Here is a 13,043-nt window from a genome sequence, read left to right on the forward strand (position 1 = left end):
TTCAGCCTCACCTGCATACATTCCATTTTAGCAGGAATTTGTCCAACTTTGTTTGTTTTGAAACCCTGAAGTGTGTTTTCGCCTATAACAGATTCCGGAAGAGCACATACAATTATACTTGTTCCTCTGTATTAGGGGTTTTCAACCCAGTCCTTTGGACTCCCCCAGCCAGTCCAGTTTTCAGGATATCCACCATGGATATGCTTGAGATAGACATGCATACAATAGAGATTTGCTTGCACTTCCTCTCTCATTCTTAATCATTGTTGATATCTTAAACAACCCAACTGACTAGCTGAGAACATGACTGTGAACCAATGCTCTATATATCAATATTTGCAGTTAGTGGATAATTCTCTCCTTAAAAATATAATGCTCACAACAGAAAAAAATTATTAAGTAAACCAGTAATTTAAAATCTTAACTTATCAGGTCTTTTAAAATTTATTCTTTTACCCTAATATATTTTATTGCAAAGTTTGATTAATAAAAAAAGCTTATGTCTTTCATTATAGCCCCATTTCTAGAACAAAATCTGAGTTCAAGTCTCAGATGTGCCTTCTGTTTACCAACAGGGAGGGCCTCAAGATGAAATGAAGAGAGCCTTGCTATTTACTCATCCTCCCCTGTTTTTAACTGAACATTGTAAATTGGTTAGATTTTTAATTATATAAACAATATATCAAGAACTTGAACTTAACAATGGCAACTACTGACCATAGTTAAGGTGATTGTGAATCAAGTTCTCAAGTATATAGACCCTGATCCAAGACCGAAGTGGAATCTCCTCCTTCCTACATAGATGAAAATGAATGGCTCAAGGTGCAACAACCCAATGAAGCTGAAGTCTAAACAAAAGCAGAAGGATACCACAAGCTCAAATAAAAATGCCCCTTATGAGGCAATGCAATAAAGGCAACGGCGCCAACATGGATGTAGTTGAACTGGAAGACAATTTTCAAGAAAAATGCATGCAGTGAAAACTTGTAGGCTTTACACCTCTTATCTGCAGGTAGAGAAGGATGGAGAATATTAACATGCAGATTTAAAATTTCTTTCATGCCCCTAGGAATGTCCACATTTCAAATTTCATATTTATTTGAAATATTGCATATCACAGTAAATCTCATTATTTAGAATAAAATGTCCCTTATTAATGGAATGGTGTTCACAGAACAATACAATGGGGTTCACAATTATCAGGCAAGTCAAAACTAGGTAAATCAGTATTTGCTTAATTAAGCCTTTGCAAAATTGTCCTCCATTCGCATTAATATATTCTAAAACAAGCTGATATAGGTATAGATATAAAGAAAACCCTATATAATTTTCTCATCTAGAGTCAGTTTTTAAGTTCTCATGCAAGTTAATGAAAAGTTCATCAGACTAGCGGCCTCTTTTACAAAGCCGCACTAACGGCCCTGAAGCCCAGAGATTTAAAGGGCTTCGGGGCTGTTGCCGCGCAGCTTTGTAAAAGAGGCTGTAACTGACCCAGGTCAGAATGTGCCCAAAAATTTATAAAGGCATCTTTTGCATATACCAGCTACATGCAGCAAACAACCATTTTATATCTGGCAAAAGGAAAACCACCACAAGCAATTCTATCTTGCAGTTAGCATCAACACACACAAGAATAATTAAAAGTTCTTAAATGAAGAGACGCCAATTTTTTTTGCCCTGTCAATTTGAGAGGGAGAGGGGGCAATGGGGGCTTAAGGAGACTTATCTTCTTTATCCCTCCAATGAAAGGATTCCCCAAACAAGTACATTTATAAAACCTTTATGTGCTAAGATGGACACATAAATGAGCATTCCCCTTCTGAAATAGGAAACATACGGTACATCTTGATCCCACCCAAGTCCTGCCCAAACCACACACCCCTTGCCACCCATGCACAGTGAATATTTACATTTTTAAATACCAGTTTTCTACATATATTCAAGATGCATGTGTAAATTGTGACAAGGACTTCTAAATGTTCTTGTCTCCTTTACAGCAACAATAAAAATAACTAGCTTTTCATAATCATTTTCTGAGGCCAAGAATTCCAATTCAGCTGCTAAGATGAATTTCAAATCTAAAAAAAAAACATACATACTAGATTGAAGCATACCTTATGCTAATTGCTATGTGCTGATTAGTTCTCTTATTTAATATGCCATTTGAAAATGATTGCTTCTTACTTTGACATGTTCTTCATTTCTGTACTTTTAAAATTATTTTTATTTAAATTTGAATATATTATATATCACTGATATAAATAGGAAGGAGTTGGTCTAGAGCAGGGGTGTCCAAATCCCTCCTCAAGGGCCGCATTCCAGTCGGGTTTTCAGGATTTCCCCAATGAATATGCATGAGATCTATTTGCATACAATGGAAGCAGTGCAAACAAATGTATCTCATGCAAATTCATTGGGGAAATTCTGAAAATCCAAATGGATTGTGGCCCTTGAGGACCAACATTGGACAACCCTGCTTTAGAGCATTCCAAATTACCTGTGACTTTAGGAAATTGATATGAAGGGTTATAACTTGGGTGAACCAGATTCTCCAAGTGTGAAGCCCATGGTGACAGAATTTGGAATGGGTGTCCCAGGATCAAATTGGCCAAGTAATCTCAGCGTTTTATATGAACTGGCTGCTCTAAACCTGGCCAGCAATGGCAATAAGAGTGGTTTCTTGATCCTGGGGAAGGAAAGCTTGAGCTTTAACTATATCTAGCAGGGCTCCTACGTACTCAAGTTGGTGGAAGGGTTAGAGATGGGATTTTGGGTAGTTGATTATGAAACCTATCCAGATAGTTCTCTGCACTGATGCTTGAGCACCCTCCCTTGATGTGCTCTTGGGCCAGCACATCATCCATGAAGGGAAACACATGTATACTCAGCCTGCATAAGGACGCAGTGACTGCTGCTAAATATTTGGTGAAAACCCTGGGTGCTGAAGTGAGGCCAAATAGAAGAACAATTCTGATAGTTGTACTTCCCCACTAAGAGTCTGAGATACTTCCCCATCGGGGAAGTAGCGCAGAAAGCTCGCTCGTGCCCAGTACACCGCTGGGCCACAAGATCTCAGGCAGCCAATCAGGAATGGGCTCAGCATGGGGCAGGAGTACAGAAAGCTCACTCCTGCCCAGTACACCGCTGGACCATCAGAGATTCAAAAAAGGTATGCAGGGAGAGGCGGGAGGGAGGTAAAAAAATTGTCAGTCAGCCAGGACAGGAGGGATCCTTCCTGTCCCAGCCTACCACTGGAACACCAGGTCATATGGCAGGCTCAGTGCAAGCCTGCAGGACTTTGGGAGAGAGGGGGGACAGGGGACAGGGCAGAGAGGGGGGCAGAATAAAAAGCCTGGCAGGGCAGGGCACATGAATATTAAACACCCCCCTCCCCGGCTTATATTCAAGTAAACCTTTTTTCCTTCTTTTTTTGGGAAAAAAGGGTACCTCAACTTATATTCAGATCGCTTTTTATTCAAGTATATACAGTAAGTCCTGTGCTGATAAAAGGAATTCCATCTGTAAAACTGAGAAAGACTTGAGGGCTCCATCCTCAGTGAGTACATGAAAGAGATAACTAATACCTCGAACCTTCCAATACTGAAACACACAAAATGTCCTTCCCGGTTCAAAATCAAGGTTGCCCCTTATTAACAACGAAGAAGTAGATCGAGCCTTTAATAAAGAGCAAATCCACTGCCATGCAATGGCATGGTGGAGTAGATAGGATAAGCTTGTAGAAGAGAAAGAAAGTGTTTCTGAGAAGCGTGAAATAAAGCATTGAAGTGGTATGGATATAGTAAGGTTGTCTCTGCCGAGCTAAAGAAAAATGTAGAGAGATCTCTGAAGCAGTCATTAATATGAAGGAGATGACACACCACAGCAAATAATTGAATATATAAAAGCCCTAACCCTCCTTCATCCCTAGTGGGAAACAACTACCTTGTACGCCAATCTAGGTTTCTTACCATTCCATAAGAACTTGTTTAAAACCCGTACTAGGCGTTTATGGGTTTGAGGTATAAGTGCTAAAGGTAACATTTGAAAGAGATACAGCCAGTATATGTTGTATAATGAGAGTTTACCCAGGAGAGAGAGAGGATAAGCCCTCCACACAGATAGTTTCTGTTACATATAGCATAGACGGGAAGCAATGTTAAGGGAATATAATTGAGATGGGTGTCTGTGTGCTTTGTGACCTAAGTATTTTATTGCTCCCTCTGCCCACACCAAAGGAAAATCTCTTTGCCATGCTGGTTCTAATGGGAGGACTATGGATTTATGATTGTTAAACTGAAATCCCGAATAAAACCCAAACTCGTCGACAAGTCCCAAGAGAGCTGTTAAGGAAGGCTGTACGTTAGATAAGGTTAACAATATGTCATCAGCGAAAGCCAAGACTGCTGTCCTCCCAATGCTACACCTTGCACATCACTATCCTTCTGTATGGTGCAAAAAGCACAGTTACTTACCGTAACAGGTGTTATCCAGGGACAGCAGGCATATATTCTCACATGTGGGTGACGTCATCTACGGAGCCCCAGCGCGGACAGCTTTTCAAGCAAACTTGCTAGAAGTTTCAAGTTTGCACACTGCACCACGCATGTGCTAGCCTTCTTGCCACTAGAGGGCGCATCCCCACCTCGTGGTCCTCAGTTCCATAACATAGCAAATAAAGCCATCCCCGGGGAGGTGGGCGGGTTGTGAGAATATATGCCTGCTGTCCCTGGATAACACCTGTTACGGTAAGTAACTGTGCTTTATCCCAGGACAAGCAGGCATGATATTCTCACATGTGGGTGACCTCCAAGCCAACCAAAAAAGGGCAGGTGGGAGGATGGCAAATTATGAAAACAGGTTACGTAACACCGACTGGCCAAACCGGCCGTCGCTTCTGGACAAAGTATCCAGACAGTAGTGAGAGGTGAACGTATGAACCGAAGACCAAGTGGCAGCTTTACAAATGTCCTCCATAGGTGTAGATCGGAGGAAAGCCACAGAAGCTGCCATCGCCCGGACTTTATGACCCGTAACGCGACCCGCAAGCGGGAGACCAGCCTGAGCGTAGCAAAAAGAAATGCAAGCAGCTAACCAGTTGGACAAGGTGCGCTTCGAAACCGGGTGTCCCAAACGATTAGGATCAAAGGACAAAAATAATTGAGGAACCTTCCGATAAGACTTGGAGCGTTGGAGATAAAAGGCCAACGCCCTCTTACAATCAAGGGTATGAAGCGCCGCCTCACCAGGATGAGAATGGGGCTTCGGAAAAAACACCGGAAGGACAATAGACTGATTGAGGTGGAAATCAGACACAACTTTAGGTAAAAATTTGGGATGGGTGCGGAGAACCACCTTATCATGATGAAAGACCGTGAAAGGAGGGTCCGCAACCAAGGACTGTAACTCACTGATTCGACGAGCAGATGTGAGTGCAATCAAAAAGACTACTTTCCAAGTAAGAAACTTAAGATGCGATTTGTCGATGGGTTCAAAGGGAGGCTTCATAAGCTGAGCCAAGACCACATTAAGATCCCACACCACCGGAGGAGGTTTCAGAGGAGGATGGATATTCACTAGCCCCTTCATGAAACGTGTCACCAGAGGATGAAGAGAGAGAGAACGACCCTCAAGATGCCGATGGAATGCTGCAATGGCACTGAGATGCACCCGAATGGAAGTCGTTTTCAGGCCAGACTCAGACAAATGCAAAAGATATTCCAGAAGCGAAGCCACAGGCACCGAATCTGGTTGCAGACTATTCAAAGAACACCAGGAAGAAAACCTGGTCCATTTCTGAGTATAGCAAAGCCGAGTCGAGACCTTACGCGAGGCCTCCAAAACGTCCCTCACGGCCCGAGACACCGGAACCGAAGTCAGAGGGAGAGAAACCAAGCAGTCAGATGTAAAGACTGAAGATTGGGATGCAACAGCGAACCCCGACTCTGAGACAGCAGAGAGGGAAACACCGGTAGAAGTAGAGGTTCCCTGGTACTGAGTTGAAGAAGTAGGGAGAACCAGGGCTGCCTTGGCCACCGAGGTGCAATGAGGATCATGGAGGCTCCGGCCGATCTGAGATGAACCAGCGTTCTCAAAATCAGAGGGAACGGTGGAAACGCATAAAGGAACCTCCCCTCCCATTCGAGGAGGAAGGCATCCGCTTCGAGACGATCCGGAGAGTAGATCCGAGAGCAATAGAGGGGTAACTTGCGAGTCTCCGGAGAGGCAAACAGATCCACTTGAGGAGTTCCCCAGCGGTTGAAAACCTCGCGAAGTACTCGGGAGTTCAGAGACCATTCGTGCGGCTGGAGAAGACGACTGAGTTTGTCTGCAAGCTGGTTCTGCTCTCCCTGAATGTAGACCGCCCGCAGAAAGATATTCTGGGAAATTGCCCAGTCCCAAAGACGGAGAGCCTCCTGGCATAGAGGCCAAGAGCCCGTACCCCCCTGCTTGTTGACATAGTACATCGCTACCTGATTGTCCGTCCGCACGAGTACTACCTGGTCGTGCAGCAGGTGGACAAAAGCTCGCGCCGCCAGAAAAATGGCGCGAAGTTCCAGCACATTGATGTGGCACCGACGGTCCTCGGCCGACCACAGAGCCTGCGTCCTCAGACCGTCCAGGTGCGCTCCCCACGCGTACTCGGAAGAGTCCGTCGTCAAGACCTTGGTGTGAGGAGGAACGCGAAACAGCAAACCCCCTGACAAATTGGAAGAGTCGGTCCACCAACGGAGCGATCGACGTAAACAAGGAGTTACTGATATCCGGGAAGACACCGGATCGCGATCCTGGCGCCACTGCGACGACAGAGTCCATTGCGCGATTCTCAGGTGTAAGCGAGCGAACGGCGTGACGTGAACCGTCGACGCCATGTGACCCAGCAAAACCATCATGTGCTGGGCCGACACCTGCGACTGCCCTCGACAATGCCGACTCCACCGAAGCAGAGTCTCCCGCCGGGGCGGGGGGAGAAAAGCGCGAAGGCGGACCGTGTCCAGCACGGCTCCAATGAACTGGAGAGACTGCGCCGGACGCAATTGAGATTTGGGGAAGTTCACTTCGAACCCCAGGCCCTGTAAAAGACTGATAGTCTGTCGGGTCGCTAAGATAACCCCCTCCCTGGACGGGGCTTTGATCAGCCAATCGTCCAGATAGGGAAAGACCTGTAGACCCCGCGAGCGCAGGGCCGCCGCCACCACCACCATACACTTGGTGAATACCCGAGGGGAGGATGCCAGCCCGAAGGGAAGAACCCGATACTGCAGGTGCAAATCCCCGACCTGAAACCGCAAAAACCTGCGGCAAGCGGGATGCACCGGAACATGGGTGTAAGCTTCCTTCAAGTCCAGGGAGCACATCCAATCCCCCTCCTCCAAAAGAGGATAGAGAACCGGGAGCGATAACATACGGAACTTCTCTCGGACCAGGAACTTGTTGAGCTTCCGGAGGTCCAAAATGGGGCGTAAGTCCCCGGTCTTTTTTGGGACCAAAAAGTAACGGGAGTAAAATCCCAGGCCCATCTGATCGCGAGGCACCACCTCGACCGCCCTGAGGCTCAACAAGGCCCTGGCCTCCTCCAGGAGAAGGGGCAGCTGGTTCCGATTGGGAGGGCAAGCCCCGGGGGGCAAGTCCGGAGGCGGACAGGAGAAGTTCAGCAAATAGCCGTCTGAGATTATCCCGAGCACCCAGGCGTCCGACGTGATCACCGACCAGGCCCCGGCAAAGGCCGTCAGCCGACCCCCGATGGGGAGGGGGTGGCTCGATATTGCGGTGGGGGCCCGCCCCCAACCGCCTATCCCGTCAAAAGGACGGCGCGGCCTTGGCGGCCCCCTGCGCGGCAGGTTTAGAGGGGCCGCCTCTACCCTGCTGGGGCTGTCTTCGAGGGGGCGGTCTGGAGAAGGCCGGTGTGGACTTCTGAGGGTATCTCCTCGGAGGCTGCCTGAAGGGGCGCTGAGCAGGCGCCTTAGGCTTCGGCTTCACCAGAGAGGCCAAAGAGCGTTCCTGTTTGGAAAGTCGCTCCGTCGCCGCATCCAAAGTGTCATCAAACAATTCCACGCCAACGCAAGGCAAATTAGCCAGGCGTTCCTGCAAATTGGCCTCCATTTCGAGGGTACGGAGCCACGCCAGCCGGCGCATGGCCACTGCACAGGCGGAGACCCTCGAGGCGAGTTCAAATGCATCATAAACCGCGTGGAATAAATAGAGGCGCAGCTGGGTCAGGTTGGAACTAAAGGTGGCGAACCGGTCCCTATGCGACTCAGGCATCACCTCCCGAAAGGAGGGGAGGTCCCTCACCATCGTACGGAGGAAGGAAGAGTACGAGAAGGCGTAGTTCAGGACCCTGGTCGCCATCAGAGAGTTCGCATAGAGACGGCGCCCAAATTTGTCAAGGGTCCGGCCCTCCCTACTAGGCGGGACCGTCGCCGAGACCCGGGAAGGCTGAGATTTTTTGACCGCCGATTCCACCAGAAGCGAAGTGTGGGAAAGTTGGCCCTTCTCAAACCCTTTGATGGGAAGGGTGCGATACTTAGACTCCATTTTGGCGGGGACCACAGCGACCGTCAATGGAGCCTCAAGATTCCTCAGAAAGGTCTGACAGAGGACCTTGTTAATTGGAAGGCGCGGCGACTCCCTGGGGGGGGCAGGGAGATCCTGCTCCTCCAAAAACTCCTTGGTGTAAGTGGACCCTTCCGACAAGTCAACACCCAAAGCCGCAGCCATATCCTGCACAAACCTCGTAAAGGACGAGGGTTTAGCAGGAGGAGAGGGAGACCGAGACTTCCCGGCAGAGCCGAAGGGAGAGGCCTGGTTGGAGTATCTGGGCTCCCTACCCGACCCCGACCCCAAAGAGGCACAGTCCTGCGACCTCGACGGAGTCGGAGACCGGGTGCGCCTGGAGGAACCCCTCGGGGATCCCCCCGGGGTCCGAGGCACCGAGGTCCGCCCCTTCGGCCCGGGCGAGGAAGCCCGAGAGCTCTCCCTGGCCGGAGACCGGAACAAAATGGGGTTATCAACCCGCAAATCCCGAACTTGCAAGGCCCCGCCCCTGGCCGGTGACGAGCGACCACGCCGCCGAGGCGAGGTCCGAGACCTCTTAGCCTTCCTCGGCTTGCGCCTCGCTCGAGACCTGCCCGAGGGAGACGAACCCCTCGAGGACCCCGAGGACGAGGACGAAAGTCTTCGTACTCGGCGCCCCTTGTCCTTCGGCCGCACACTACGCTCCGGCGGATCTCGCGAAGCCGGGTCCGAGGGAACCACCGAGGTCGAGGCCGTGGGCGCCTCGGGAGCCAAGGCCCCGGTACCCGAGACCGAGGTCGCCAACTGCGGGGCCACCGGGGCCGAAGCCTCCGAGGCCGAAGCTGCCGAGGCCGAAGCCTGGTGCAGCTGGTCAATGGCCCCGGTGAGCTCCGAGGCGATCAACGCCCGGAGCAATTCCTGGAACACGGGGATTGACATCCCCTGCGGCAAGACCTGCCGCTGCTCCTCAGAGGGCGACCTCGGTCTCGAGTATTCCCTCGGGGCAGCGGACGATGGCAACTTGGGCTTCACTGAGGCGGACCCACCCGCCGACGAGCCCGAGGATGGCTTCTTAGATGGAGCTGAGGAGGGAAGCGGAGACTTACCCGAGGCCTTGGAAGAGGGCAGCTGCTTCGAAGGCACCGAGGCCCGAGGCGACGCCGACGGTCCCGAAGCTGAGGCCGAGGCCGATGTCGAGGCCGAGGTCAAGGCCGGGGCCGAAGCCGAGGCCGAACTCGAGGCCTTCCCCGGCGGGGACTCCACAGAGAAAAGTTCCGCCATGCGGGCCTTTCGGCGTTTAAGTGCCCGCTTCTGAAAGGTGGCACACTTATCGCAGGATGCCGTCGGGTGTTGGGGCCCCAAACACCGCAAACAGCACCTGTGCGGGTCAGTAATAGAAAGGAGTCTTTCACAGCGCCCGCACTTTTTAAAGCCCGTTACGGGCCGGGACATGGGCCCACAAGCGAGCCGGGAACAAGCGAGGTTCCTCGGCCACGGCTACCGGGAGCCCCCGGTAGTAACGAATACGAAGTATTTTTTTTTTTTTTTTTTTTGAAAAAGAAAGAAACAAAGCAAAAAGAGACGAAAAAACGCAGCGACCGTGCGAAAAACCCCACACAGCCGCGGCGACAGAAGGCAATTTTAGCACAATTTCTCCACAGGGCTTCTGGCTCCGCGGATGAAAAAGAACTGAGGACCACGAGGTGGGGATGCGCCCTCTAGTGGCAAGAAGGCTAGCACATGCGTGGTGCAGTGTGCAAACTTGAAACTTCTAGCAAGTTTGCTTGAAAAGCTGTCCGCGCTGGGGCTCCGTAGATGACGTCACCCACATGTGAGAATATCATGCCTGCTTGTCCTGGGATAATAAGGGTTCTAAGTATAGCAAAATAAAAGCAGAGGTAAGAGGACAGCCCCAACAAATTCTCCACTGTATAGGAAAAGTGGGGTAGTCCAACCATTCACCAAGACTGAAGCTACTAGATCATGGTATAAAGTTTAAACAGCCTGGAAAAAAACAGCCAGAAATGCTCATATATTGCAACACTGTGAACAAATAATCCCATTGAACCATATCAAATCCCTTTTCAGCGTCCAGGCTTATCAAGACCACCGGAATGGACTTATGTTTACAGTGAGCTACAGACAAGACCTTACGCACACCGACTACAGATTGGTGCCTCTTGATAAACCCCACCTTCTCTAGACAAATTAAATCAGTGAAAAGGTCTGAGCATCTATCGGCCAATACTCAAGACAAAATTTTAAATCCACATTGAGAAGAGAAATGGGCTGGATAAGACTCTGGTACAGTGGATCCTTCCCCAGCTTAAGGATCAAGGTTATATATGCAGTGTTGGAATTTGCGGAAAACCCACCCTGAGCCATAGCTTGTTCAAAATAAGATAAGAGCAGTGCGCACATTTACAAAAATAAAAATTTATAAAATTCAGACAGGGGCTATTGAGTTATGCAACAATTTAACCGCTCGCTGTAGTTCTTTGGTCATTAGTGGGGTGTTAAGTTTAGCCATCTGAGCAGCAGTAAGACTTGGCAAACCCAAGTCTAAGTAATCCGTGAGCTGAGAACCCCAATGTGACCGAGGTGCAAAATACATGGATTGAAAAAAATCTTGAAAATGAGAGGCAGTGTCTTGTGGTTTATGTTGGAGGGTACCTGTACCATCTTGAAGCGCCGGAATATATGCGGCACCCTGCCAGATTTTGCAATCCTGGCAAGGAATCTCCCTGGTTTATTTCCAAATTGGTAAAAATTATACTTTTTATGCAAAAGTTGGTTTTTGTATGTTCATGAATCATAGCATTTAAAGCCGCTTGGGTGACCAAATAAGTTTCTTTAATAAGAGTAGTTGGGTCGCAGAGGTACTGATATTTCGCTTTCCGTAGCTGCTTTTCCAGGTGTACAATACCCTGAGAAAGACGCCTGGCTCTAGTAATCATGTACTGTATGATATCCCCTCGCAAAAGGTGGTTTGGCCTTCATCTGCTGTCATGTTTCACTGTTTCTATGTTTAACTAGCATCAATTAACTCAAATTGTTATGATCTAATTGACTAGTTTATGACTCTCTACAATGTGTGTGCAAATTTGAGCAACCTGTCCTATATAGAATCTGGGGGTAAATACCAGAATAAGGTTTGGGATACTATAAAGCAGGGGTATCCAACCTTTTGGCTTCCCTGGGCCACATTGGCTGAAAAAAATGTTTCTGGGGCCGCACAAATGCTGCAGTAAGACAGAGGAGGGAGCCGGCAAGATGGTAAAAACCCAGAGGCAGCAGAGGAAAACAGTGCATCGCCCTCGACTGGGGCCACACAAAATACTTCACAGGGCCGCCGGTTGGCCACCCCTGCTATAAAGTATTGGTGCACCACTTTTGTTTCGTATTATATGGACTTCTTTGATAATCTCAATCCATTTCTAAATGGAATTCACACCTATTGAATGTATCGATTATTGTTACAGCAATATTTCTCAAAATTGCTGATAACAACTGGTGGAATCTTGTTTGCTTGACTTCCAAATCACTGCCCAGACACGTCCTCATGGGAGAAAACATGGGATCCTTTTCTTACAGCTTGGATATCGAAAAGAGACACTTCTGTGCTTTATTTATGTTTGCCGTTTTGCTTTGCTTAAGTTGACATAGTTGCTCTCAACAGCCTGAAACTTCTAAACGAGGCGGCCCTTAACTTGGAGCCGCCTCCCCTCCATGCCTTTGGCAGCCTCATAGCGAAGGCCTCTCGACGAGAAACAGGAACAGAAAGCCAGCTCCTTCACACTTTTAGTGAACTTCCCTGGCAGGATACCTACATTGCATTTCCGCCCCCCCCCCCCAACTTGCCTGCAATATTTGCACGCTATTTCAATCTTCGAACATTCTCAGATTTTTTTTTTTTTGGGGGGGGGTCATTTTTTTTCTCCCTTTTTCTATTTGCTGCACGCTTTCGAGGGCACAATTGCAAAGAACCCCGATGCCCGCCCCGCCCCAAAGCGGGGGGGGGGGGGGGCGAGAGCTCAGCCCGCCACCCTTTTGCCAACAAATAAAGCGAGCCTCACGTTCAAAGTCGGAGTCCTCCTCCTCCTCGCCGTCGTCGTCCCTGTCCTCGCCGTCGCCGTTCGACTCCGTCTGCATGGGCTCGGCCTCGAACTTCACCCCCTTGGCCAGAGTCCGGAGGCCGCCCCCCGCGGCATCGCGCTCGCGATCCCGGCTCTCCTTGAGGCGCGTGAAGTACTGAATGGCAAACTCCACCAGGTCGGCGGGTCGCTGGCGCAGCACCTCCACCGTGTAGCCCTGCAACAAGTCCGTCAGCCCGGGCGGGATCTCGATGCTCATCGTCCCCTCGCGCCGTCCCGGATCCCGCGCGACCCACTCGCTCGCTCAGTCACACATGCACGCTCGCCAACGGACGGGAGTGGGGGGGGACGACGTAAACCTCGAAACAAAATTAAAAAAGGGGGGGGGGGGAGATTAAAAATATACGTGTATAACCAAACGGTGTAATGATAAAA

At 49.4% G+C, this 13,043-nt stretch overlaps 1 protein-coding gene across 1 annotated transcript in view; it reads right to left on the reverse strand.

Moving 5' to 3' along the window:
• The window catches only part of PRKAR2A (protein kinase cAMP-dependent type II regulatory subunit alpha), a 64,526-nt gene extending 51,627 nt beyond the window's left edge, over window positions 1-12,899 (reverse strand). Inside the window, exon 1 of the mRNA XM_033925991.1 lies at window positions 12,591-12,899. Coding sequence (XP_033781882.1) covers window positions 12,591-12,867 — 277 coding nt within the window. The 5' untranslated portion in view covers window positions 12,868-12,899. The remainder of the gene's footprint in view (window positions 1-12,590) is intronic.
• Window positions 12,900-13,043: the final 144 nt, after the last annotated feature.

The sequence above is a fragment of the Geotrypetes seraphini genome, chromosome 17 (genome assembly GCF_902459505.1).
Source record: "Geotrypetes seraphini chromosome 17, aGeoSer1.1, whole genome shotgun sequence".
NCBI classification, from domain to species: domain Eukaryota; kingdom Metazoa; phylum Chordata; class Amphibia; order Gymnophiona; family Dermophiidae; genus Geotrypetes; species Geotrypetes seraphini.